Source organism: Bactrocera dorsalis, unplaced genomic scaffold (assembly GCF_023373825.1).
Source record: "Bactrocera dorsalis isolate Fly_Bdor unplaced genomic scaffold, ASM2337382v1 BdCtg136, whole genome shotgun sequence".
NCBI lineage: Eukaryota > Metazoa > Arthropoda > Insecta > Diptera > Tephritidae > Bactrocera > Bactrocera dorsalis.
This window is the reverse complement of record NW_026038187.1, coordinates 14,147-39,188: the sequence shown is the minus strand read 5'-3', so window position 1 is coordinate 39,188 and position 25,042 is coordinate 14,147. Positions and strand designations below refer to the sequence as shown.

The following is a 25,042-nucleotide window of genomic DNA, read 5'->3' as shown; positions in this document are numbered from 1 at the left end:
TCTCTTCTTCCTCCTCCTCTTTTTTCTCCTCTCTCTTTTCTCTTTCTCTCCTCTCTTCTCCTTCTTCTCTTCTTTCCTTTCTTTCCTTTTCTTTCTTTTTCTTCTTTCTCTTTTCTCTCCCTCTTTTTTTCTTTTTCTTCTTCCCTTTTTTCTCTTTTCTTCTTCTCTTTCTCTTTCTTTCTCTCTCTTCTCTCTCCTTCTTTTCTTCTCTTCTCTTCTTTTTCTTTCTTTCCTTCTTCTTTCTCTTCTTTTCTTTCTTCTTTCCTCCTTCTCTTCTCCTTCTTTTTCTTCTCTCTTTCTTTCCTTTCTTCTTTCTTCCTCTTTCTTTCTTTCTTCCTCTTCTTTCTTCTCTCCTTTTTTTCTTTTCTCTCTTTTCTTTCTCTTCTCTCTTTTCTCTTTCTCTCTTCTTTCTTTCCTTTCTTCTCTCTTTTTCTTCTCTTCTTCTTTCTCTCTTCTTTCTTTCTTTCTCTCTCTTTCTCTTTTTTTCTTTTCTCTCTTCTTCTCTCTCCTCTTTTTCTTTCTCCTTTCTCTCTTCTCTTCTCTCCTTCTCTTTTTCTCTTTTCTTCTCTTTCTTCTCTCTTTTTCCTTCTCTTTCTTCTTTCTCTCTTTCTTTTCTCTTTCTCTCTCTCTTCTTCTTTCTCTTTTCTCTTCTCTCCTTTTCTTTCTTTTTCTCTTCTCTTTCTCTTCTTTCTTTCTTCTCTTTTCTTTTCTTCCCCTCTTTCTTCCTTCTCTTCTCTCCTTCTCTCTTCTTTTCCTCTTCCTTCTCTTCCTTCTCTTTTTTTCTCTTCTTCTTTCTTCTTTCTCTTCTTCTTTTCCTCTTCTTTTTCTCTCTTTCTTCTTTCTCTCTTCTCTCTCTTTCTTTCTCTTTTTCTTTCTCTTTCTTCTCTCTTCTTCCTCTTCTCTTTCTTTCTCTTCTCTTTCTTCTCTTCTCTCTCTTCTTTTTTCTCTTCTTTTTCTCTTTCTCTCTCTTCTTCCTTTCTTCTCCTTTCTTTCTTTCTTTTTTTCTTCTCTTTTCTTTCTCATCTCTCTCTCTCTTTCTTCTCTCCTCTCTCTTTCTTTCTTCTTTCCTTTCTTTCTTTTCTTCTCTTCTTTCTCTTTTTCTTCTTTCTCTTCTCTCTCTCTTCTTCTTTCTTTCTTCTCTCTTCTTTCTCTTTTCTCTCCTCTTTTTTCTCTTTCTTTCTCCTTTCTCTTCTTCTCCTCTTTCTTTTCTTTCTCTCTTCTTCTTCTTCTCTTCTCTTTCTCTCCTTTCTCTTCTCTCTTTTCTCTCTTCTCTTTCCTCCTTCTCTTCTTCTTTCTCTTCCTCTTCTTCTTTCTTCTCTCTCTCTTTCTTCTTCTTTCTCTTTTCTCTCTCCTCTTCTTTTCTCCTTTTCTTTTTTTCTTTCTCTCTCTTTCTCCTCTTTTCTCTTCCTCTCTTTCCCTTCTTCTTTCTTTTCTTCTTCTTTCTTCTTCTTCTCTTCTCTCTTTCTTTTCTTTTCTCTCTCTTTCTCTCTTTTTCTTCTTCTTTCTTCTCTTTCTTCTTTTCTTTCTTCTCTTCTTCTTCTTTCTCTCTTTTCTCTTCTCTTTTTTTCTCTTTCTCTCTTCCTCTTCTCTTCTTCTCTCTCTTTCTTCTTCTTCTCTCTTTTTTCTTTCTTCTCTTCTTTCTTTCTCTCTCTCTCCTTTTTTCTTTCTCTCTTCCTTCTTTCTTCTCTTTCTTCTTCTTCCTCTTTCTTTTCTCTTCTTTCTCTTCTTCCTCTTCTTCTCTTTTCTTCTCTTTTCCTTCTCTTTTTCTTTCTTTCTTTTCTTTTCTTTTTCCTTCTTTCTTTTTTCTCTCTTCTTCTTCTCTTCTTTTTTCTTCTTTTTCTCTCCTTCTTTTTTCTTTTCTTCTCTTCTCCTTTCTCTTTCTTCTCTTTTCTCTCTTCTTTTTCTCTTTCTTTCTCTTCTCTTTCTCTTTTCTTCTCTTTTCTTCTTCTCTTCTTTCTTCTTCTCTTCTCCTTCTTTTCTTTTTCTTCTCTCTCTTTCTTTTTCTTTCTCTTCTTCTCTTCTTTTCTCTCTCCTCTTTTCTCTTCTCTTTCTTCTTCTCTTCTTCTTCTATCTTCTCTCTTCTTCTTCTCTTCTCTCTTCTTCTTCTCTCTCTTTTTTCTTTTCTCTTCTTTTCTCTCTCTTTCTTCTTTCTTCTTCTCTTTTCTTTTCTCTCTTTTTTTCTTCTTCTCTCTTTCTTTCTTCTTTCTTCTTCTTCTTCTTTTTTCTCTCTCTTTTCTCTCTTTTTCTTTTCTCTTCTTTTCTCTTTCTCTTCTTTTCTCTTTCTTCTTCTTTCTTCTTTTTCTTTTCTTTCTTTCCTTTTCTTCTTCTCTCTTCTCTTCTTTTCTCTTCTCTCTTCTTTTCTTTCTTCTCTTCTCTCTCTCTCTTTCTCTCTCCTCTTTTCTTCCTCTTCTTCTCTCTTTTCTTTCTTCTCTCTCTTCTTCTCTTCTTTTCTCTTCTTCTTTTTCTTCTTCCTCTTCTTTTTCTCTCTCTTCTTTCTTTTCTTTCTTTCTTTCTTCTTTTCTCTCTTCTTTTTTCTTCTTTCTTTTTCTTTTCTCTTTCTTTTTTCTCTCTTGCACTTTCTTCTTCTCTCTCTCTCTCTTTCTATTTCTTTTTTCTTTTTCTTCTTTCTCTTCTTTCTCTTCTTCTCTTTTTCTTTTCTTCTCTTTTTCTTTTCTTCTTCTTCTTCCTCTTCTTCTTTCCTTTTTCTTCTTCTTTCTTCTTCTCTCTTTCTTCTTTCTCTCTCTCTTTCTTTCTCTCTCTCTTTCTCTCTCTCTTCCTTTCTTTCTTTTTCTCTTTCTTTTCTTCTCTTTCTCTCTTTCTTCTTCTCTTCTTCCTCTCTCTTCTCTTCTTCCTTCTTTTCTTCTCCTTTCTTTCTCTCTCTTTCTTCTCTCTTCTTCTCTCTTCTCTTCTTCTTCTCTCTCCTCTCTTCTCTCTCTTTCTTTCTTTCTGCTCTTTCTTCTCTCTTTTTTCCTCTCTTCTCTTTTCTTCTTCCTTCTTTCTTCTCTTTTTTCTCTTCTTTCTTCTCTCTCTTCTTTCTTTCTCTTTCTTCTTCTTTTCTCTTCTCTCTTCTTCTTCTCTTTTCTTCTCTCTTTTTCTCTCTCTCTTCTCTCCTTCTCTCTTTCTCTCTTTCTTCTTTCTTCCTCTCTCTCTTTCTTCTTCTCTTTTCTCTTCTCTTCTCTCTTTCTTTCTTCCTCTTCTTTTCTCTTCTTCTTTCTCTCTCTTTCTCTCTCTCTCTTTCTTCTCTCTTCTTTCTTTCTCTTTCTCTTCTTCTCTCTCTCTTCTCTCTCTCTCCTTCTTCTTTTTTCTTCTTTCTCTCTTTTTCCTTCTCTCTTCTTTCTCTTTTCTTCTTTTCTTCTTCTTCTTCTTCTCTCTTCTCTTTCTTCGTCTTCTTCTTTTCTCTTTTTCTTTCTCTTCTTTTCTCTCTTTTCTTTCTTCTTTTCTCTTCTTCTTTTCTCCTTTTCTTCTCTCTCTTCTTTCTTCTTTCTTCCTCTTCTCCTCTCTTTCTTTCTCTTCTTCTTCTTCTCTTCTCTTCTCTCTTCTTCTCTTTCTTTCTCTCTTCTTTTCTTCTCTCTTTTTCTCTTCTCTTCTCTTCTTCTCCTTTCTTCTTTCTCTTTCTTCTCTCTTCTCTCTCTTCTTCTTCTCTTTCCTTTCTTCTTTTCTTTCTCTTCTTCTCTTCTTCTCTTCTCTCTTTCTCTCTTTCTCTTCTTCTTTCTCTTCTTCTCTTCTTCTCTTTCTTTTCTTCTTCTTCTCTTCTTCTTCTTTTCTCTCTCTTCTTTCTCTCCTTTCTTCTTTCTTTTCTTCTTCTCTCTCCTCTTTCTCTTCTTCTTCCTCTCTTCTTTCTCTTTTTCTCTCTTCTTCTCCTTTCTCTTTTTCTTTTCTCTTCTTTCTTCTTCTTCTTTCTCCTCTTCTTCCTCTCTTCTCCTTCTCTTCTTTTTTTCTTCTTCTTCTCTCTTCTTTTCCTCTCTTCTCTTCTTCTTTCTCCTCTTCTTCTCTTTTCTTTCTCTCCTTCTTCTCTCCTTCTTTCTTCTCTTCTCTTCTTTCCCTTCTCTTCTTCTTTTTCCTTTCTTCTCTTCTTTCTCTCTTCCTCTTCTTCTTCTCTTTTCTCTCTTCTCTTTCTTCTCTTTTTCTTTCCTTCTTCTCTTCTCTTCTTCTTCCTCTCTTCTTCTTCTTTCTTCTTTCTTCTTTCCTCTTCTTTTCTCTTCTTCCTTTTTTTCTCTTCTTCTCTCTCTTCTCTTCTCTCTCTCTTCTTTCTCTTTCTCCTTTTCTTCTCTTTTTCTTTCCTCTCTCTCTTCCTTCTCTTTCTTCTTTTCTTTCTCTCTCTCTTTTCTCTCTCTTTTCTCTCTTTCTCTTTTCTCTCTCTTTTTCCTTCTCTTCTTTTCTCTCTTCTCTTCTTCTTTTCTCTCTTCTTCTTCTTCCTCTTTTCTCTCTTCTCTTTTTCTCTTTCTCTTCTTTTCTTTCTCCTTCTTCTTTCCTTTCTTCTTCTTCTCTCTTTCTTTCTCTTTTCTCTTTCTTCTTTCTCTTCTTTCTTCTTTCTTCTTCTCTCTTCCTCTCTCTCTTCTTCTCTCTTTCCCTCTCTCTCTCTTTCTTCTTCTTCTTTTTCTCTATTTCTCTTTTTCTCCTTCTCTCTCTCTTCTTCTTTCTCTTCCTTCTTCTCTCTTTCTTCTCTTTTCTTCTCTTTCTTTCTCTCTCTCTTCTTTCCTTTCTTCTTTCTCTTTCTCTTCTTCTTCTCTTTTCTTCTTTCTCTTCTCTTTTCTCTTTCTCTCTTTTCTCTCTCTTCTCTCCTTCTTCTCTCTCTTCCTTCTCTTCTTTTCTTCTCTCTCTTTTTCTTCTTCTCTCTCTTTCCCTTCTTTCTTTCTTTCTCTCTTCTTCTTCTCTTCTCTTCTTTCTTCTCTTTTCTCTTCTTCTCTCTTTCTCTCTTTCTTTTCTTCCTTTCTCTCTCTTCTTTCTCTTTCTTCTCTCTCTCTTTCTCTTTCTTTTCTTCTTCTCTCTCTTTTCTCTCCTTCTTCTTCTTCTTCTTTCTCTTTCTCTCTTTCTCTCTTTCTCTTCTCTTTCTTCTCCTCTCTTTTCTCTCTTCTTCTTTCTTTCTTCTTTTTCTTCCTTTTCCTTCTTTCCTCTCTTCTTCTTCTCTCCTTCTTCTCCTTCTTCTTCCTTTTTTCTCTTCTCTTCTTCTTCTCTTCTCTTTCTTCTCTCCTTTTCTTTTTCTTCTTCTCTCTCTTCTTCTTCTCCTTCTCTCTTCTTTCTTCTTTCTCTTCCTTTTCTCTCCTTCTTCTTCTTTTCTCTTCCTCTTTCTTCTTCTTTCTTCCTTTTCTCTTTCTCTTCTTCTTTTCTTTCCTCTTCTCTCTCTCTCTCTCTTTTCTCTCTCTCCTTCTCTTCTTTTTTCTTTCTCTTTCTTTCTTCTTCTCTTCTTTCTTCTCTCCTTTCCTCTCTCTTTCTCTCCTTCTTCTCTCTTTCTTCTTCTTCTCTCTTCTTTTTCTTCTCTCTCTCTTCTTCTCTTCTCTCTTTCTCTCCTTTCCTCTTCTCTCTCTCTTTTCCTTTCTCCTTCTCTTTTCTTCTCTTCTTCTTTCTCTCTTTCTCTCTCTTTTCTTCTCTCTCTCTCTTCTCTTCTTCTTCTCTCTTCTTTCTCTCTTTCTTCTCTTCTTCTCTCTCTTTCTTCTTTTCTTCTTTTTCTTCTTCTTTTCTTTTCTCCTTTCTCTCTTCTTTCTCTTTCTTCTCCTCTTTTCTTCTCTTTTCTTTCCTTTCTCTTCTCTCTTTTTTCTCTTTTCCTCTTCTTTCTCTCTTCTTCTTCCTCTCCTTTCTTCTTTTCTTCTTCTTCTTTCTCTTCTTTCTCTCTTCTTCTTTCTCTCTCTTCTTCTTTCTTCCCTCTTCTTTCTCTTCTTTCTCTCTCTTTCTTCTTCCTCTTTCTCTTCTTCTTTCTTCTTCTCTTCTTTCTCTTCTCTTTCTTTCTCTTTTTCCTCTTCCTCTCTTTCTTCTTTCTCTCTCTTCTCTTTCTTTTCTCTTTCTCTTCTTCTCTCTTTTTCTTTTTCTTTCTTCTTCTTCTCTCTTTTTCTCTTCTTCTCCTTTTTTTCTTTTTCTCTCTTCTTCTCTCTTCTCTTCTTCTCTCTTTTCTTTTCTTTCTCTCTCTTCCTTTCTTTCTCCTCTTTCTCTTCTTTTTTTCTCTTCTTTCTTCTCTTCTTTCTCTTTCTTCTTTCTCTTTCTTCTCTCTCTCCTTCCTTTCTTCTTCTCTTCTTCTTTCTTTCTCCTTCTTCTTCTCTTTCTTCTCTTCTCTCTCTTTCTCTCTTTCTTCTCTTCCTTCTTCTTTCTTCTTCTTCTCTTTCTCTTCTCTCTTCTTCTCTCTTCTTTTCTTCTCTTTCTTTCTCTTCTTCCTTTCTCTTTCTTTCTTCTCTTTTTCTCTTCTTTCTCTTCTTTCTTTCTCTCTTTCTTCTTCCTCTTTTCTTCTTTCTTCTCCTCTTCTCTTTTTCTTTCTCTTTCTCTCTCTTTTCTCTTCTTCCTTCTTCTTCTTCTATTTCTTCTCTTCTTCCTTCTTCTCTCTTCTCTCTTCTCTCTTTCTCTTTCCTTTCTTTCTCTTTCTCTTCCTTCTTTCTCTCTCTTTCTCTTTCTCTTCTCTCTTCTTCTCTCTTCCTTTCTCTTTCTCTTCTCTTCTTTCTTTTCTTTTCTTTCTCTCTCTCTCTTCTTCTCTCTCTCTCTTCTTCTCTTTTCTCTTCCTCTCTTCTCTTTCTCCTCTTTCTCTTCTTCTTTCTTCTCTCCTCTTCTTTTTCCCTTTCTTCTCCTTCTTCTTTCTCTCTCTTCTCTCTTTTTTCTCTTTTTCTCTTTCTCTCTCCTACTTCTTCTTCTTCTTTTTTTCCTCTTTCTTTTTTCTCTCTTCTTTTCTTCTCTTCTTTCTCTTCTTTCTCTTCTTTCTCTTCTCCTTTCTCTCTTCTTCTCCTTTTCTTTTCTTCCTTCTTTTTTTCTTCTCTCTTTCTTCCTTCTTCTTCTTCTCTCTTCTTTCCTCTCTCTTTCTCTTTCTTTCTCTTCTCCTCTCTTCTCTCTCTCTCCTTTCTCTCCTTCTCTTTCTTTCTCTTCTCTCTTCTTCTTTCTTCCTCTTTTCTTTTTCTTCTTCTCTCTCTCTTCTCTTCTTTTTCTCTCTTTCTTTTTTCTCTTCTATCCTCTTTCTTCTCTCTTTCTCTTCTCTTTCTTTTCTCTCTTCTCCTTCTTCTTTTCTCTCTCTTTCTCTCTCTCTTTCTTCTTTTCTCTTCTTTTTCTCTCTTTCTCTCTTCCTTCTCTTTTTCTCTTCCTTTTCTCTTCTTTTCTCTTCTCTTCTTTCTTCTCTCCTCTTCTCTTCTTTCTCTTTCTTTTCTTTCTTCTCTTCTTCTTCTCCTTTCTCTTTTTCTTCTTCTCTCTTTTCTCTTCTTCTCTTTTTCTCTCTTTCTTTCTTCTTCTCTTTCTCTTCTTTTCCTTTTCTTTCTCTTCTTTCTCTTCTCTTCTTCTCTTCTTCTCTTTCTTTCTCTTCTCTCCTCTTTCTTTCTTTTCTCTTCTTCTCTTTCTCTCTTCCTTCTTCTCTTCTTCTTCTTTCTTTTCTCTTCTTCTTCTTCTTTCTCTCTCTTCTTTCTTCTTCTCTTCTTTCTCTCTCTCTTTTCTCCTTTCTTCTCTTTTCTTCTTCTCTTCTTTTCTTCTTTTCTTCTTCTCTCTTCTTTTCTCTCTTTCTTCTCTCTTTCCTTTTCTTCTTCCTTCCTTCTCTTCTTCTCTTCTTTTTTCTTCTCTCTTTCCTTTCTTCTCTCTCTTCCTTCTTCTCTCTCTCTTCTTCTCTTCTCTTCTTCTTCTTTTTTCTTTTCTTCCTCTCTTTTCTTCTTCTCTCTCTCTTTCTTCTCTTCTTCTCTTCCTCTTTCTTTCTTTTCCTCTCTTTTCTCTTCTCTTTCTTCTTCTTCCTTTTTCTTCTCTTTCTTCTCTTCTTCTCTCTCTCTTTCTTTCTTCTTCTTTCTTCTCTTCTCTCTTCTCTCTCCTTTTTTCTTCTTCTCTCTCTTTCTCTTTTCTCTTTCTTCTTCTCTCTTCTCTCTTTCTTCTCTCTTTTCTTTCTTCTTTCTTCTCTTCTTTTCTTTCTCTCTTCTTCTCTCTCCTCTTTCTTCTTCCTCCTTCTTTTCTCTTCTCTTTCTTCTTCTTCCTTCTCTTTCTCTTCTTTCTTTCTTTCTCTCTCTTCTTCTTCTCTCTTCTTTTTCTTCTCTTCTTTCTCTTTCTCTTCTTTCTTCTCTCTTCTTTTCTTCTCTCTCTTCTCTCTTCTTTCTTCTTATTCTTCTTTCTTTTTTCTTCTCTCTTCTTCTCTTCCTTCTCTTCTCCTTCTTCTTTTCTTTCTCTTCTTTTCTTTCTTCTCTTCTTTTTCCTTCTTCTTCTTTCTCTTTTTCTTCTTCTCTTTTTTCTTTCTTTCTTCTTTCTTCTTCTTCTTTTCCCTTTCTTCTCTTCTTCTTCTCTTTTTCTTTTCTCTCTCTTTTTCTTTTTTCTCTTTCTCTTCTCTTTCTTTCTTCTTCCTTCTTTTTTCTTCTTCCTTCTTCTCTCTTTCTCTTTCTTCTCCTTTCTCTTCTCTCTCTTCTCTCTCTTTCTCCTTTCTTCTTCTTCTCTCTTCTTCTTTCTCTTTTCTCTTCTCTTTCCTCTCTTCTTTCTTCTCTCTCTTTTCTTTCCTTCTTCTCTCCTTCTTCTTTCTTTTTCTCTTTCTTCCTCTTCTTTTTCCCTCTTCTCTTTTCTTTTCTTCCTCTTTTCTTTCCTTTCTTCTTCTCTCTCCTCTTCCTCTTCTTTCTCTTCTTCTCTCTCTTTTTTTCTCTCCTCTCTTCTTTCTTCCTTTTCTCTTTCTCTTCTTCTTTCTTTCTCTTCTCTTTCCTCTTCTTTTTCTTTCTCTTTCTTCTTTTCTTCTTTTCTCTTCTTTCTCTCTTTCTCTTCTCTCTTTCTCTCTCTTCTTTTCTCTCTTCTTCTTTTCTTTTCTCTTCCTCTTTTCTCTTCTTTTCTTCTCTTCTTTCTTTCTCTCTTCTCTCTTTCCTCTTTTTCTTCTTCTTCTCTCTCTTTCTTCTCTTTCTTTCTTCTCTCTCTTCTCTCTCTTTTTTTCTCTCTTTTCCTCTTCTTCTTCTTTCTTTCTTTCTCCCTCTTTCTCTTCTCTTTTCTTCTTCTTTCTCTTCTTCTTCTCTTTCTCCTTCTTCTTTTCTTCTCTCTTCTTCTTTCTCTCTCTTTCCTTCTCTCTTCTTCTCTTTCTCTTTCTTCTCTTCTTTCTCTCTTTCTTCTCTCTTTTCTTCTCTCGCTCTTCCTCTCTCTCTTCTTCTTTTCTCTTCCTTCTTCTTTTTTCTTCTTTCTTTTTCCTTCTTCTTTCTCTTCTCTTTCTCTTTTCTCTTTCTTCCTCTCTTTCTTCTTTTTCTTCTTCTTTCTTCTCTTTCTCTCTTTCTTCTTCTCCCTTTTCTTCTTTCTCTTCTCTTCTCCTTTTCTCTCTCTTCCTTATCTTTCTTCTCTCTTCTTTCTCTTTTCTTCTTTTCCTTTTCTCTCTCTTTCTCTTCTTCTTTCTTCTTTTCTTCTTTTCTTTCTCTCTTCTTTTCTTCTTTTCTTTCTCTTTTTCTTCTTTCTTCTCTTCTTTCTTCTTTCTTTCTTCTCTTTCTTCTTCTTCTTCTCTTTCCTTCTTTCTCCTCTCTTCTCCTTCTCTCTTCTTTTTCTTCTTCTTTCTCTTTTCTCTCTCTCTCCTCTTTTTCTTTTCTTTCTTTTCTTCCTTCTTTCTTTTCTCTTTTCTTCTTTTTCTTTCTTCTTTTCTCTCTCTCTTTTTTCCTTTCTTCTTTTTTCTCTCTTTTCTTCTTTCCTTCTTCTTTCTTTTTCCCTCTCTTCTTCTTCTTTTTTTTCTTCTTTTCTTTTTCCTCTCTTTCTTCTTCTTTCTTCTTCTTTCTTCTTTCTTTCTCTTTTCTCTATTTCTTCTCTCTTTTTCTCTTCTTCCTCTTTCTTCTTTCTCTCTTCTTCTCTTTTTCTCTCTCTTCTTCTCTTTCTTCTTTCTTTCTTCTTTTCTTTCTTCTCTCTTCTTCCTCTTCTTCTTCTCTCTTTCTTCTCTTCTCTCTTTCCTTTCTTCTTTCTTTTCTCTTCTCTTCTCTTTTCTTCCTTCCTTCTCCTTTTTCTTTCTTCTTCTTCTCTTTCCTTCTTCTCTTTCCTTCTTTCTCTTCTCTCTTTCTTCTCTCTTCTTCTTCTCTTCTCTCTCTTTTCTTTCTTCTCTTCTTTTTCTTCTCCTTCTTTTCTTTCTTTCTTCTCTTCTCTCTCTCCTCTTCTTCTTCTCTTCTTCTTTCTTTTTCCTCTCCTCTCTCTTTTCTTCTCTCTTTTCCTTCTCTTTCTTTCTTCTCTTCTTTCTCTTTTCTTCTTCTTCCTCTCTTCTTCTTCTTCTTTCCTTCTTTTCTCTTTCTTTCTTCTTTTTTTCTTTTTTCTTTTCCTTTTCTCTCTCTTTCTTTCTTTTCTCTCTCTCCTTCTTCTCTCTCTTCTTCTCTTTCTCTCTATTTCTTCTCTTCCTTCTTCTTCTCTCTTCTCTCTTCTTTTTCTCCTTTCTCTCTTCTTTCTCCTTTTTCCTTCTCTTCTCTCTTTCTTTCTTCTTTTCCTTTCTTCTCTTTCTTCTTTCTTCTCTTTCTTTCCTCTTCCTTTTTCTTTCTTCTTTTCTCTCTTCTTCTTTTCTCTCTTCTCTTTCTTTCTTCTTCTTCTCTTTCCTTCTTCTCTCCTTTTTTCTTTCTTCTCTTCTTCTTCTTTCTCTCTTCTCTTCTCTCTTCTTCTCTCTTCTCTCTCTCTTCTCTCTCCTCTTTTCTTCTTCTCTCTCTCTTCTTCTTCTTTCTTCTTTCTTTTTCTTCTCTTCTTTCTCTTCTCCTTCTTTCTTTTCTTCTCTTTCTTTTCTTCTTCTTCTTCCTCTTCTTTCTCTCTCTCCTTCTTTTTTCTTCTTCTTCTTTCTTTCCTTCTCTTCCTCTCTTTCTCTTCTCTCTTCTCTTCTTTTCTCTCTCTTCTTCTCTTCTTTTCTTCTTTTCTTTCTCTCTCTTTCTTTTCTTCTCTTTCTTCTCTCTCCTTTCTTCCTCTTTCTTTTCTTCTCTCTCTTTCTTCTTCTCTCTTTTCTCTCCTCTCTTTTTTTCTCTTCTTCTCTTCTTTCTTTCTTCTCTCTTTCTCTTTCTTTTCCTCTTTCTTCTCTTCCTTCTCTTCTTTTCTCTCTTTCTCTTTCTCTCTCTTTCTCTTTCTCTTCTTTTCTTTCTCTCTTCTCTCTTCTCTCTTTTTCTCTTCTTTCTCCTCTTTCTTTCTTTCTCTCTTTCTCTCTTCTTCTTCTCTTCTTCTCTTTCTTCCTCTTCCTCTTTCCTCTTCTTCTCTCTCTTTTCTCTCTCTTTCTTTTTCTTCTTCTTCCTCCTTTTCTTTTTTTCTTTCTTTCTCTCTTTCTCTTCCTCTTTCTTTCTTCTTCCTCTTCTTTTCTCTTTCTCTCCCTTCTCTTCTCTTTCTTCTTCTCTTTCTTTTTTCTTTCTTTCTCTCTTCTTCTTTCTTTCTTTCTCCTCTCTTCTCTTCTTTCTTTTCTTCTCTTCTTTTCTTTCTCTCTCCTTTTCTCTTCTTCTTCTTCTCTCTCTCTTTCTCTTTTCTTTCTCTTTCCTTTTTTCTCCTTTCTCCTCTCTTCTTTCTCTTTCTCTCTTTCTTCTTCCTCCTTTCTTCTCTTTTTTTTCTTTCTCTTCTTTTCTTTCTTCTCTCTTCCTCTTCCTTCTTTTTCTTCTTTCTTTTTTCTTCTTCTTCTTCTTTCTTTCTCCTTTCTTTTCTTCTTTCTCTTCTTTCTTCTTTCTTCCTCTTCTCTTCTCTCTCTTCCTTTTCTCTCTTCTTCCTTTTCTCTTCTTCTTCTTCTTCTTTCCTTCTTTCTTTTTTCTTTTCTCTTCTCTCCTTCTCTCCTTTTCTCTTTCTTCTTCTTTTCTCTTCTTTCTCTTCTTCTTCTCTTCCTTCTCTTTCTTCTTCTCTCTCTTTCTTCTTTTCTTCTTCTTTCTCTCTCTTTCTTTTTCCTTCCTCTTTCTCCTTCCTCTTTCTCTTTTCCTTCTTTCTCTCTTCTTCTCTCTTCTCTCCTTTTCTTTTTCTTTCTTCTTCTTCCTTCTTTTCTTTTTCTTCTCTCTCTCTTTCTTCTTCTTCTTTCTTCTTCTCTTCTCTCTTTTCTTTTCTTCTTTCTTCCTTTCTTCTTTCTCTTTTCTTTCCTTCTTTCTTTTTCTTCTTTTCCTTCTTCTTCTCTTCTCTCTCTTTTCTCTCTCTTCTCTTTCTTTTTTTCTTCTCTTCTCTTCCTCCTTCTTTCTCTTTTCTCTTCCTCTTTCTTTCTTTTCTTTCTTTTTTTCTTCTCTCTCCTTCTCTCTTCTTCTTCCCTTCTTTCTCTTCTTCTTTTTCTTCTCTTCTTTCTCTTCTTCTTTTCTTCTTTCTTTTCTCTCTTTCTTTTTTTCTCTTCTTCTTCTCTTTTTCTTTCTCTTCTTTCTTTCTTTTTTTCTCTCTTCCCTTTTCTTCTTTCTCTCTCTTTCCTTTCTTCTCTCTCTTCTTCTCTTTTCCTTTTCTTCTTCTTTCTCCTTTCTTCTTTTCCTTTTCTCTTCCTTCTCTCCTTTCTCTCTTTCCTTCTTTCTTCTCCTTCTTTTTTCTTTTCTCTCTCTTTCTCTTCCTCTCTTTTCTCTTTTTCTTCCTTCTCTTTCTCTTTTTCTTCTCTTTCTTTTCTCTCTTTCTTCTCTTCTCCTTTTCCTCTCTTCTCTTCTCTCTTCTTTCTTTTCTTCTCTTTCTTCTCCCTCTCTTCTTCTTCTTTCTCTCCTTTCTCTTTCTTCTTTTTCTCTTTTCCTCTTCTTTCTTTCTTCTTTTTCTTTCTTTTCTTCTCTCTCTCCTCTCCTTTTCTTCTTTCCTTCTTTCTTCTCTTCTTCTTTCCCTTTCTTTCTTTCCTTCTCTCTTTCTTCTTTTCTCTTCTTTCTCTTTTCTTTTTTCTCCTTTTCTCTTTCTTCTTCTTCTTCTCTCTTTCCTTTCTTTCTCTCCTTTTTCTTCTTCTCTCTCTTTCTCTTTTCTCTTTCCTTCCTCTTTCCTCTTTCTTCTTCTCTTTTTTTTCTCTTTCTCTTTTCTCTTCTCTTTTCCTCTTCTTCCCTTTTCTTTTCTCTCTCTTCTTCTTTCTCTCTTCTTCTCCTCTTTCTCTTCCTTTTTTCTCCTTTTCTTTCTTCTTTCTCTTCTCTCTTTTCTCTCTTTTTCTTCTTTCTCTTCTCCTCTCTTTCTTCCTTTCTCTTTCCTTTCTCCTTCTTCTTCTTTCCTTCCTTTTCTCTCTCTCTCTGCTTCTCTCTTCTCTTCTTTTTCTCTCCTTCTCTTCCTCTTTCTTCTTTTCTTTCTCCTTTCCTTTCTCTTCTTCTCTTCCTTCTTTCTCTTTTCTTTCCTTCTCTCTTTCTTCCTTTTCTCTTCTTTCTCTTTTCTTTCTTTCTTCTTCTTTCTCTCTTTTCTTCTCTTTCCTTTCTTTTCTTTTCTTTTTTTCTTCCTCTCTCTTCTTCTCTTCTTTTTCTTCTTCTTTCTCTTCTCTTTTTCTTTCTCTTTTCTCTTCTTTTCTCTTCTTCCCTTCTTTTCTTCCTTTCTTTCTTCTTTCTTTTTTCTTCTCTTCTTTCTTCTTTTCTTCTTTCCTCTTTCTCTTTTTCCTTTTCTCTTTTTCTTCCTCTCTTTCTCTTCTTCTTTTCCTTTCTCTTTCTTCTTTCTTTTTCTCTTCTTTTTCCTCCTCTCCTTCTTTTCTTCTTCTCTTTTTTTTTCTCTCTTCTCTTCTCTTTTCTTTCTCTTTTCTCCTTTCTCTTCTCTCTTTCTTTCTTCTTCTTTCTTCTTTTTCTCTCCTCTCTTTCTCTCTCTTTTCTCCTTCTTCTCTTCTTCTTCCTCTTCTTTTCTTCTTCTTTTTCTTCTTTTTCTCTTTTTCTCCCTTTCTCTCTTTCCTCTTTTCTTTTTCTTTCTTTCTCCCCTCTTTCTCTTCCTTTCTCTTTCTCTCCCTCTTTCTTCTCTTCTTTCCTTTCTTCTTCTTTTTTCTCTTTTCTCTTCTTCTTTCTCTTTCTTTTCTCCTTTTCCTCTCTCTTCTTTTCTTCTTCTTCTCTCTCTCTTTCTTCTTCCTCTTTCTCTTTTTCTCTCTTCTCTCCTTTTTCTTCCTTTCTTCTCTTTTTTTTCTCTTTCTTTTTCTCTCCTTTTCTTTTTTCTTCTTCCTCTTCTTCTCTTCTTTCTTCTTCTTTCTCTCTTCTTCTCTTTCCTTCTTTCTCTTTTTTTCTTCTTCTTTCCTCTTCTCTTTTCTCCCTTCTTCTTCTTCTTCTTTTTTCTCTTTTTCCCCTCTTTTCTTCTTCTCTTCTTTCTCTTTCTTCTCTTTCTTCTCTCTCTTTCTCCTTTTTTTCTTCTTTCTCTCTTCTTCTCTCTCTTTCTTCTCTCTTCCTTCTTTCTTCTTTTCTCTTTTCTCCCTCTCTCTTTCTCTCTCTTCCTCCTTTTCCTTTCTTTTTCTCTTCTTCTCTCTTCTTCTTCTTTTTTCTGTCTCTTCTTTCCTTCTTTCTCTTCTTCTTTCTTCTCTCTTTCTTTCCTTCTTCTTCTCTTCTCTCTTTTCTTTCCTTCTTCTCCTCTTCTTCCTTCTTCTCTTTCTTCTTCTCTTCTTCTTCCTCTTCTTTCTCTCTTTTCTTCTCTCTTCTTCTTCCCTTTCTCCTTCTTCTCTTTCTCTTCTCTTCCTTCCTTCTCTCCTTTCTCCTTCTTCTCTTCTCTCTCTCTTCTTCTTCTTCCTTCTTTCTTCTCCTCTCTCTTTCTCTTCTCTCTCTTTCTCTTTTCTTCTCCTCTCTCTCTTCTTTCTCTCTCTCTCTCTCTCTCTTCTCTTTCTTCCTTCTCTTCCTCTCTTCTTTTCTTCTCTTCTCTTTCTCTTTCTCTTTCTTCTCTCTTTTCTCTCTTTCTCTTTTCCCTTCTTTCTCTCTCTTTCTTTCTCCTCTCTCTCTCTCTTTCTCTTCCTTTCTTCTTCTTCCTCTTCTTCCTTTCTCTCTTCTCTTCCCTCTCTCTTTCTCTCTTTCTTTTCTTCTTCTTCTTCTCTTCTTCTCTTTCTCTTCTCCTTCTCTCTTCTCTCTCTTCTTCTTCTTCTTCCTTCCTTTTCTCTTTTCTCTTTTCTTCCTCTCTCTTCTTCTTCTTTCTTCTCTTCTCTCTTTCTTCTCCCTCTTCTCTTCTTCGTTTTCTTCTTTTCTCCTTTCTTCTTCTTTCCTTTTCTCCTTCTTTTCTCCTTCTCCTCTCTTCCTTCTTCTTCTCTCTTCTCTCTTCCTCTCCTCTTTCTTTCTTCTTCCTTCTTCTCTTCTTCTTTTCTCTTCTTTCTCTTTCTCTCTTCTCTCTTTCCTTCTCCTTCTTCTCTCTTCTCTCTCTCCTTTCTCTTCTTCTCTCTTCTTCTTCTTCCTCTCCTCTTCTTCTCTCTTCTTTCTTCTTTTCTCTTCTTCTTTCTTCTCTCCTCTTTTCTCCCTTCTCTTCTTCTTTTCTTTCTCTTCTTTCCTTTCCTCTTTCTCTTCTCTTTCCTCTTCTTTCTTTCTCTCTCTCTCTCCTTTCCTCTTCTTTTTTCTTCTTCTTCTTTCTTCTCTTTCTTTCTCTCTTCTTTTCTTTTTTCCTTTCTTCTTCTTCTTTCTCTTCTTTCTCTTTCTTTTCTCTTCTTCTTCTCTCTTCTTTCTTCCTCTTTCTTCTTTTCTTTTCTCTTCCTTCTTTTCCTCTTCTTCTCTTCTTTCTCTTCTTTCTTTCTCTCTTCTTTTCTTCTTCCTCTTTCTCTTCTTCTCTCCTTTCTCTTCTTTTCTCTTTCTTCTTTCTTTTCTTCTCTTTTCTCTTCTTTTTCTCTCTTTTCTTTCTTTCTTTCTCTCTTTCTCTCTTTTCTTCTTTTCCTTCTCTTTTCCTTTTTTCTTTTTCTTCTCTCTTTCTTCTTCTTTCTTTTTTCCCCTTCTTTCTCTCTTTCCTTCTCCCTCTTTTTCTCTCTCTTTTCTCTCTCTCTTCTTCTTCTCTCTTCTTTCTCTTTTCTTCTTCTTTTTCTCTCTTCTTCTTTTCTTTCCTTTCTTCCTTCTCCTCTTTCCTTTTCTTTCTTCTCTCTCTTTTCTCTTCTTCTCTTCTTTCCTCTTTTTTCTTTCTCTCTCTCTTCTCCCTCTCTTCTTCTCTTCTCTTCTTCTTTCTCTCTTCTCTTTCTTCTTTCTTTCTTCTTCTCTTCTCTTTTTTTCTTTCTTTCTTCTTTCTCCTTTCTCTCTTTCTCTTCTCTTCCCTTCTTTCCTTTTCTTCTTTTTCTCTTTCTTCCTTCTCTCTTCCTTCTCTTTCTCTTCTTCTCTCTCCTTTCTTCCTTCTTCCTTCTTTCCTTTTCTCTCTCTTCTTCTCTCCTTCTTTCTTTTCTCTTCTCTTTCCTCTCTCTCTTCTCTTCCTTCTTTCTCTTTTCTTCTTTCTTTTTCTCTTTTTTCTTCTTCTTCTTCTTCTCTCTTTTCTTTTTCTCTTCTTTCTTCTTTCTCTTTCTTCTTTCTTCTCTCTCTTCTTCTCTTCTTCTCTCTCTCTTTTTTCTTCTTCTCTCTTTCTTCTTCTTTCCTTCTTCTCTCTTTCTCTTCTTTCTCTTCTCTCTCTTTTTCTTCTTCCTTTCTTCCTTCTTTCTCTCTTCTTTCCCTTCTCTCTTTCTTCTTTCTCTCTTCTCTCTCCTTCTCTTCTCCTCTCTTCCTCTTCTTCTTCTTTCTTTCTTTCTCTTCTCTCTCCTCTTCTTCTCCCTTTTCTCTTTTTCTTTTTTCTCTCTTTCTTCTTTCTTCTTCTCTTCTTCTTCTCCTTCTTCTTTTCTCTTTTTCCTTTTCTTTTCTCTTTCCTTCTCTCCCTCTTTCTTCTTTTCTCTCTTCTCTCTCTCTTCTTCTTTTCTTTTCTTTTCTTCTTCTTCCTCTTTTTTCCTTTCTTTTTCTTCTTCTTCTTTTCTTCTTTCTCTTTTTTCTTTCTTCCTTTCTCTCTTCCTCTTTTCTCTTTTCTTTTCTTTCTTTTCTTCTCTTCTTTTCTCTCTCTCTTTTCTTTTTCTCTTTCTCTCCTCTTCTTCTCTCTCTTTCTCTTCTTTCTTTTCTCTTTTCTTCTCCCTTTCTCTTCTCTCTTCTTTCTTTCTCTTCTCTTTTTTCCCTTTCTTCTTCTTTCTTTTTCTCCTCTTCTTTCTTTTCTCTTCTCTCTCTTCTTTCTCTTTTTCTTCCTCTTTTCTCTCTTTCTTCTCCTTCTTTCTCTTCCTTCTCCTTTTCTCTTCTTTCTTCTTTTTCTTCTCTTTTTTCTTTTCTTCTCTTTTCTTTCTTTTCTTCTTCCTCTTTCTTTTCTCCTTTCTTCTTTTCTTTCTCTTTCTTCTCTCTCTCTCTCTTTCTTCCTCTTCCTCTTTTCCTCTCCTTCCTTCTCTTTTCTCTTCTTTTTTTTCTCTCTTCTTCTTTCTCTTCTCTTCTTTCTTTTTCTCTTTTCTTTCTTTCTTCTTCTTCTTTCTCTCTTTCTTCTTCTCTTTCTCTCTTCTTTCTTTTCTTCTCTTCTTCTTCTTTCTTTCCTTTCTTCTCTTCTTTTTTCTCCTCTTTTCTTCTTCTTTTCTTCTCTCTCTCTTTTCTTCTTTTCTTCTTTTCTTTTTTCTCTTCTTCTCTTTCTCTTCTTTCTTCTCTTCTTCTCTTTCTTTCTTCTCTCTTTTCCTCTCTCTCCTTCTCTTTCTTTTTCTCTTTTCCTTTCCTTTCTTTTCCTTTCCTTTTTTTCTCTCTTCTCCTTCTTCTCTTCTTTCTCTTTTCTTCCTTCTCTTTTCTCTCTTTTTCTCTCTCCTTTTCTTCTCTTCTTTTTCTTTTCTCTTTCTTTCCTTTTCTTTTCTTCTTTTCTTCCTTCTCTTCTTCCTTTCTTCTTTCTCTTCTCCTTCTTCCTTTTTTTTTCTCTCTTCTTCTCTTTCTTTCCTTTCTTCTCTCTTCTTTCTCTTTTTTTTCTTTTCTTCTTCTTCTTTCTTTTCTCTTTCTCTTTTTTCTTTCCTTCTTCTTTCTTTTCTCTCTTCCTTCTTCTTTTCTTTTTCTTTCTTTTCCTCTTTCTTTCCTTCTTTCTTCTCTTCTTTTCTCTCTTCTTCCTTTTCTTTTTCTTTTTCTCTTCTCTCTCTCTCTTTCCTTCTTTTTCTTCTTCTTCTTTTTCTTTCTCTTTTTTCTTTTCCTCTTCTTCTCCTTTCTTTCTTTCTTCTTTCTTCTTCTCCTCTTTTTCTTCTCTTCTTCCTCTTTCTTCTCTTTCTCTCCTCTTTCTTCTTCTCTTTCTTTCTTCTTTCTCTTCTCTATTCTCTTCTCCTTTCTCTTTCTTTTCTTCTTTTCTTCTCCTTTTTCTTCTTTTTTCTCTTTTTCTTCTTTTTCCTCTTCTTTCTTTTCCTTTTCCTCTCTTTCTTTCTCTTCTTCTTTCTTCTTTTTCTTCTCTCTTCTTTCTCTTTTTTCTCTCTTTTCTCTTTTCCTTCTTCTTTCTCTTCTTTCTTCTCTCTCTTCTTTCTCTTTTCTTCCTTCTTTTCTTCCTTCTTTTCTTTTTCTCTCTTCTTCTTCTTTCTTTTCTTTTCTTTCTTTCTCTTTTCTCTTTCTTCTCTTTCTTCTTTCTCTTTCTTCTCTCTCTCTTCTCTCCTTTTCTTTCCTTTCTCTTTCTTTCTTTCTTCCTCTTCTTCTTTCTTTTCTCTTCCTTTTCTTTCTTTTTCCTCTTCTCTTTTTCTTCTCTTTCTTTCTCTTCTTCTCTTCTTCTCTTTCTTTTCCTTCTCTCTCTTCTTCTTTTCTTTTCTCTTTCTTTCTTTCTCTTTCTTCTTTCTCCTCTTCTCTCTCTCTTCTCTTTTCTCTCCTTTCTTCTCTCCTCTCTCCTTCTTCCTTTCTTTCCTTTTTTTTCTTTCTCTTTCTCCTTTTCTTCTTTCTTTCTTCTTTTTTCTCTCTCTCTCTCTTTTTCTCTTTCTTTCTCTCTCTTCTCTTTCTTTCCCCTCTTTCTTCTTTTTCTTTCTTCTTTCTTTCTCTTCTTTTTTTTCTCCCTTCTTTCTTTTTCTTTTCTTCTTTCTCTTCTTTTCTTTTCTTCTTTCTTTCTTCCTCTTTCTTTTCTTTTTTCTTCTTTTCTTCCTCTTCTTCTTTCTCTCTTCTTCTCTCTCCTCTCTTTTTTCTTCTTTTCCTTTTCTTTCTCTTCTCTTCTCTCTTTTTCTCCTTCTTCTTTTTTCTTCTTTCTCTCCTTCTTCTTTTCTCTCTCTTTCTTTTCTTTTCTTCTCTTTCTTTTTCTCTTCTTCTCTCTTCTTTTCTTCTCTTCTTCTTCTTTCTCTCTTCTTCTCTTCTTCTTCCTTTTCTCTCTTCTTTTCTTTCTTCCTTTCTCTTTTCTTTTCTCTTTTCTTCTTTTCTCTTCTTTTCTCCTCTTCCTCTTCTTTCTTTCTTCCTTCTTCCTTTCTTCTTTCTCTTTCCTTTTCTCTTTCTCTCCTTCTTCTTCTTTCTTTCTCTCTTTTTTCTCTTCTTTTTTCTTTTCTTTTTTCTTTTTTCCTCTCTCTTTTCTTCTTCTTCTTTCTCTTTTTTTTCTCTTTTTTCTTCTTCTTCCTCTTCTTCTCTTTCTCTCCTTTCTTCTCTCCTCTTTCTTTTTTTCTCTCCTCTTTCTCTTTTTCCCTCTTTTCTTTTTCTTTTTTCTTTTTTCTTTCTCTCTCTTCTCTCTTCTCTCTCCTCTCTCCTCTTTCCTTTTTCTTCTCCTTCTTCTTTTCTTTTCTTTTTTCCTTTCTCTTCCTTCTTCTCTTTCTCTTTCTTCTCTCTCTTCTCCTTCTCCTTTTTCTCTTCTTCTTTCTTCCTCTCTTTTTTCCTTCTTCTTTTTTCTTTCTTCTTTTCTTCTTCTTCTCTTCTCTTCTTTCTTTCTTCTCTCTTTCTCTTTCTCTTCTTTCTTTTTCTCTCTCCCTTCTTCTCTTCTCTCTTTTTTCTCTCCTTTCTCTTTTCTCTCTCTCTCTTTCTTCTCTTCCTTTCTCTTTCCTCTCTTTTCTTCTTCTTTCCTTTTTCTCTTCTTCTTCTTTCTCCTCTTTTTTCTTCTTCTTCTTCTCTTTTTTTTCTTTTTCTTTTTTTTTCCTTTTCCTCTTCCTTCTTCTTCTCTTTCTTCTCTTCTTTCTTTTCTTCCTCTTTCTCTTCTCTTCCTTTTTTCTTCTCTTTTCTTTTCCTCTCTTCTTTTCTCTTCCCCTCTTTCTCTTTTCTTCTTCCTTTCTTTCTTCTTTTCCTCCTCTTTCTCCTCTCTTTCTTTTCTTTCTCTTCTCTCCTTCTCTCCTTCTTCTCTTTTTTCTTTCTTTTTCTTCTCTTTCCTCTTTTCTCCTCTTCTTTTTTCTTCTTCTCTCTCTTTCCTTTCTCTCTCTTCTTTTCCCTCTCTTCTCTTCTTTCTTCTCTTTCTCTTCTCTCTCTCTTTCTCTTTTTCCCTCCTTTTCTTTCTTTTCTCTCCTCCTTTTCTTTCTTTCTCTTCTCTCTCTCTTTCTCTCTCTTCCTTTTCTTTTCTTTTTTTCTTCTTCTTTTTCTCTTTCTTCTCTCTTCTTCCTTTCTCCTTTCTTTTTCTTCCTTTTTTCTTCTTTCTCCCTCTTTCTTCTTTCTTTTCTTCTTCTTTTTTCTTTCCTTTTCTTCTCCTTTCTTCTTCTCTCTTTTTTTCTCTCTCTCTTTCTCTTCTCTTTTTCTTTTCCTTTCTTTCTCTTTTTCTCTCTTCTTTCTCTCTTTTTTCTCTCTCTCTTTCTCTTTTTTTTCTTCTCTCCTTTTCTTCTTTTTCTTTCTTCCTCTTCTCTTCTCTCTTTCTTTCTTTCTCTCTTTTCTTTTCTCCTCTCTCTTTTTTTCCTTTCTTTTCTCTCTCTTTCTCTTCTTTTTTCTTTTTTCTCTTTCTCTTCTTTTCTTCTTCTCTTCCTTTTCTTTCCTTCTTCTCTTCTCTTCTTCCTCTTCTCTTCTTTTTTTCTCTCTCTCTTCTTTCTCTCCTCTCCTCTTCTTTCTTCTTTCTTTCTTCTTTTTCTTTCTTCTCTCCTTCTCTTCCTCTTTTCTCTTCTCCTCTTCCTTTTTTCTTTTCTCTTCTTCTTCTCTTTTTCTCTCTCTTCCTTTCTCTTCTCTTTTTTTTCTCTTTTCCTTTTCTTTTTTTCTTCTCTCTCTTTTCTTCTTCTCTCTTTTCTCTTTCTCTCCCTCTTTCTTCTTCTCCTTCTCTTCTTCTTCTCTTCTCTCCTCTTCTTTTTTTTTTTTTCCTCTTTCTTCTTTTTTCCTTTCTTTTCTTTTTTTTTTCCTTTCCTTCTTTCTTTCTTCTCTCTCTTCTCTTCTCTCCTTCTCTTTTTTCTTTCTTCTCCTCTTCTCTTCTCTCTTCTTCCTCTTCTTTCTCTCTTCTCTTTTCTTCTTTTCTCTCTTTTCTTCTCTTCCTCCTTCTCTTTCTTCCTTTTCTTTCTCTTTTCTTCTTCTCTTTCTTTCTCTTTCTCTTTCTTCTCTTTCTCCTTTCTTCTTTCTTTCTTTTCTTCTTCTTTTCTTTTTCTTTTTCTTTCTTCTCTCTCTTCTTTTCTTTCCTTCTTTCTTTTCTCCTCTCTTCTCTCTCTTTCTCTCTTCTTTTCTCTCTTTTCTCTTCTTCTTTTTTTTTCTTTTTCTCTCTTTTCCTTCTTTCTTTTTCTCTTCTCTTTCTCTCTCTTCTCTTTCTTTCTTTCTTTTTCTTTTCTTCTCTCCTCTTCTTTCCTCTCTCTTCTCTTCTCTTCTCTTCTTCTCTCTCTCTCTTCTTTTTTTCTTTCTTTCTCTCTCTTTTCTCTTTCTTTCTCCTTCTCTTCTCTTCTTTCTTTCTCCTCTTCTCTTTTCTTCTTCTTTCTTTCTTTCTTCTTTTTTTCTTTTTCTTCTTCTCTTCTCTTTTCCTTCTCTCTCTTCTTCCTCTTCTTCTTTTTCTCTCTTTTTTTCCTTCTTCTTTCTCTCTCTCTTCTTCTTCTTTTTTCTTCTTCTTCTCTCCTTCTCTTTTTTTCTCTCCTTTCCCTCTTCTTTCTCTCTTTCTTTTCTTTCTCTCTCTTCTCTCTTTCCTTTTTCTCTCTTCTTCTCTCTTTCTTTCTCTTTTCTTTCTCCTTTCTCTCCTTTTTCTCTCTTCTTCTCTTTTTCTCTTCTTCCTTTTTTTCTCTCCTCTCTTCTTTTTCTCCTCTTCTTCTCTTTCTTTCTCTCTTCTCTTTCTTCTCTCTTTTCTTCCTTCTCCTCTTCTCCTCTTCTCTTTCTCTCTCTCTTCTTTTTTCTTCTTCTCTTCTCTTTTTTCTTCTCCTTCTTTTTTTCTTTCTTTCTTCTTCCTCTTTTTCTTCTTCTCTTCTTCTCTCTCTTCTCCTTTCTTTCTCTCTTTTTCCTTCCTCTTTCTTCTTCTCTTTCTCTCTCTTTTCTTTTCTTTTTTTCCTCTCTCTTTTCTCCTCCTCTTTTCTCTTCTTTCTTTTCTTTCTCTCCCTTCTCTTTCTTTCTCTCTCTTTTCTTTCTCTTCTTTCTTTCTCTCTTCCTTTTTTTTCTCTCTCTTTCTTCTCTTTTTTCCTCTTCTTCTCTCTCTTTTCCTCTTCTCTTTTTTCTTTCTCCTCTCTTCTTCTTCTCTTTTCTTCTCTCTTTCTTTCTCTTCTTTTCTTTTTCCCCCTCTTTCTTTCTTTCTTCTCTCTTTTTTTCTTCTCCTTCTTCCCTCTCTTCTTCTCTCTTTCTCTTCTTCTTCTTCTTCTCTCTCCTTCTTCCTCTTCTTCTTTTCTCTTCTCTCTTTTCCTTTTCCTTCTCTTTTTCTTTCTCTTTCCCTCTTTCTTTTTTTTCTTTCTTTTCCCTCTTTCTCTTTCTCTCTCTTCTCTTCCTTCTTCTTCTCTTTCGTTCTCTCTTTCTTTCTCTCTTTCTTTCTCTCTCTTTTTCTCTCTTTCTTCTTCTCTCTCTTTTCTTCTTCTCTTCTTCTCTTTCTCTCTTTTTCTTCTTCTTCCTTTCTTCCTCTTCTTTCTTTCTCCTTCTTTCTCCTTCTTCTCTTCCCTCTTTTCTCTTTTCTTTCTCTTCTTCTCTCTTCTTTCTTTTCTTCTTCCTCTTCTTTTCTTTTTTCTCTTTTCTCCTCTTTTTTCCTCCTCTTCTTTCTCCTCTCTTTCTTTCTTCTTCCTTCTCTCTTTTTCCTCTCTTCTCTTCTTCTCTTCTCTTTTTTTCTTCTTCTCTTCTCTTCCTCCTCTTTCTTTCCTTCTTTTTCTTTTCTTCTTTCTTTCCTTTCTTTCTTCTCTCTTTCCTTCTCTTTCTTCTTCTCTCCTCTTTTTCTTTTTCTCCTTTCTATTTTCTCTCCTTCTTTTTCTTCTCCTTTCTTTTTTCCTCTTCTCTCTTCTTTTTCCTTCTTCTCCTCTCTCTTCTCTTTTTCTTTCCTTTTCTCTTTTTTTCTCTCTTTCTTTCCCTTCTCCTTTTCTTCTTTCTCTCTTTCTTCTCTCCTCTCTTCTCTCTTTCTCTCTTTTCTTTTCTCTCTCTCCCCTTTCTTTCTTTCTCTTTTTCTTCTTTTCTTTTTCTCTCCCTCTCTCTTTCTTCTCTCTCTTTTCTTTCTTCTTTCCTCTCTCCTCTTTCCTTCTCTCTTTCTTTCCTTCTTTCTCTTCTTTCTTCTCTTCTTTCTCTCCTTCTTCTCTCTTTTTTCTCTCTCTTCTTCTCTCTTCTCTCCCTCTCTTTCTCTTTCTCTTCTCTTTCTCTTCTTTCTCTCTCTCTCTCTTTCTCTCTTTCTTCTCTCCTTTCTTCTCTTCTTCTTTTCTCTCCTCTTCCTTCTCTCTTTTCTTCTCTCTTTCTCTCTCTCTCCTTTCTTTTCTTCCTTTCTTTCTCTCTCCTCTTCTCTCTCTTTTTTCTCTTTTCTTCTTTTTTTCTTTCTCCCTCTCTCTCTCTCTTCTCTCTTTTCCTTCTCTTTTTTCCTTTTTTCTTCTTCTTTCTTCTTTTCCTCTTCTTCTTCTCTCTTTTCTTTCCTCCTTTCTCTTCTCTTTTCCTCCTCTTCTTCTTTTTCTTCTTTTTCTCCCTCTTTCTTCTCCTCTTTCTTCTCTTCTCTTCTTTTCTCTCTTCTTTCTCTCCTTTTTCTTTTTCTTTCTCTTTCTTCTTCTTCTCTTCCTTTCTTCTTTCTTTCTCTCTTCCTCTTCTTCTTTCTTCTCTTTTCTCTTTCCTTCTTTTCTTCTTTCTCTCTCTTTCTTCTCTTTCTCTTCTCTTCTCCTTCTTTTCTTCTTCTCTCCTCTCTTCTCTTTTTTTCTTCTCCCTTTCTTTCTTCTTCTCTCTTCTTTCCTCTTCTTTTTTTCTTTTCTTTCTTCTCTCTTCTTTTTTCTCTCTCTTCTTCCCTCTTTCTTCTCTCCTTCTCTCTCTTCTCTCTTCTCTTTTTCTCTACTCTTCTTTTTTTCTTCTTTTCTCCCTTCTTCTTTCTTCTTCTCTTTTTTCCTTCTTTCTCTCTTTTTCTTTTTCTTCTCTTTCTTCTCTTTCTTCTTTTTCTCCTCTTTCCTCTCTCTTTCTTCTTCTTTTCTTCTTTCTTCTTTTCTTTCTCTTCTCTTTCCCTTCTCTCTTTCTTTTTTTCTCCTCCTTTTTTCCTTTTTTTTCTCTTCTTTCTCTTTTTTCTCTTCTTTTCTTTTCTTCTTCTTCTTCTCTCTTTCCTCTCTTCTTCTTCTCTTCTCTCTTTTTCTTTCTTCTTTCTCTTTCTTCCTCTCTTCTTTCTCTCTTCTCTCTCTCTTTTCTCTTCTTTCTTTCTCTTTCTCTCCCTTCTTCTCTCTTTTTTCTTTTCTCTCTTCTCTCTTTTCTCTTCCTTCTCTCCTCTTTCTTTTTTCTCTCTTCTTTCTCTCTCTTTTCCTCTTCTTCTTTTTCTCTTTTCTCTTTTTTCTTCTTTCTTTTCTCTCTCTTCCTTTTCTTCCTTTTCTTTCTCTCTTCTCTCTTTCTTTTCTCTCTCTTTTCTCTTCTTCTCTTTCTCTTCTTCTCCTTCTCTCCCTCTCCCTTTTTCTCTCTCTCTCTTTTTCCTTTTTCCTTCTCTTTCTTTTCTCCTTTTTCTCTCCTTTTTTTCTCTTTTTCTTCTTCTTTTTCTTCTCCTCCTTCTCTTTTTCCTCTTTTTCTTCTTTCTTTTCCTCTCTCTTCTTCTCTTTTCTCTTTCTTCTTTCTTTTTTTCTCTCTTCTTTCTTTCTCTTCTTTCCTTCTTTCCCTCTTCTTCCTCTCCTCTCTTTTTT

The 25,042-nt window shown here is 34.6% G+C and overlaps 4 protein-coding genes across 4 annotated transcripts; all 4 read right to left on the bottom strand.

The window, feature by feature from the left end:
• Positions 1–1,641: 1,641 nt before the first annotated feature.
• LOC125780155 (trichohyalin-like) lies at positions 1,642–9,499 on the bottom strand (the record flags this gene model as incomplete). Its single annotated transcript, XM_049461813.1, is given in 5 exon segments — positions 1,642–2,309; positions 2,405–2,530; positions 2,533–2,900; positions 2,951–3,273; positions 9,437–9,499. Coding segments are annotated over 5 exon segments (1,548 nt in total), but the record flags the coding sequence as incomplete, so codon positions are not given.
• A 3,346-nt stretch (positions 9,500–12,845) lies between these two features.
• LOC125780154 (101 kDa malaria antigen-like) lies at positions 12,846–13,534 on the bottom strand (the record flags this gene model as incomplete). The annotated part of the gene is made up of 2 exons (XM_049461812.1): positions 12,846–12,932; positions 13,457–13,534. Coding segments are annotated over 2 exons (165 nt in total), but the record flags the coding sequence as incomplete, so codon positions are not given.
• A 5,052-nt stretch (positions 13,535–18,586) lies between these two features.
• On the bottom strand, positions 18,587–21,469 carry LOC125780153 (uncharacterized; the record flags this gene model as incomplete). Its single annotated transcript, XM_049461811.1, has 2 exons — positions 18,587–18,634; positions 21,422–21,469. Coding segments are annotated over 2 exons (96 nt in total), but the record flags the coding sequence as incomplete, so codon positions are not given.
• Positions 21,470–23,121: 1,652 nt separating this feature from the next.
• LOC125780156 (uncharacterized) lies at positions 23,122–24,418 on the bottom strand (the record flags this gene model as incomplete). The annotated part of the gene is made up of 2 exons (XM_049461814.1): positions 23,122–23,223; positions 24,371–24,418. Coding segments are annotated over 2 exons (150 nt in total), but the record flags the coding sequence as incomplete, so codon positions are not given.
• Positions 24,419–25,042: the final 624 nt, after the last annotated feature.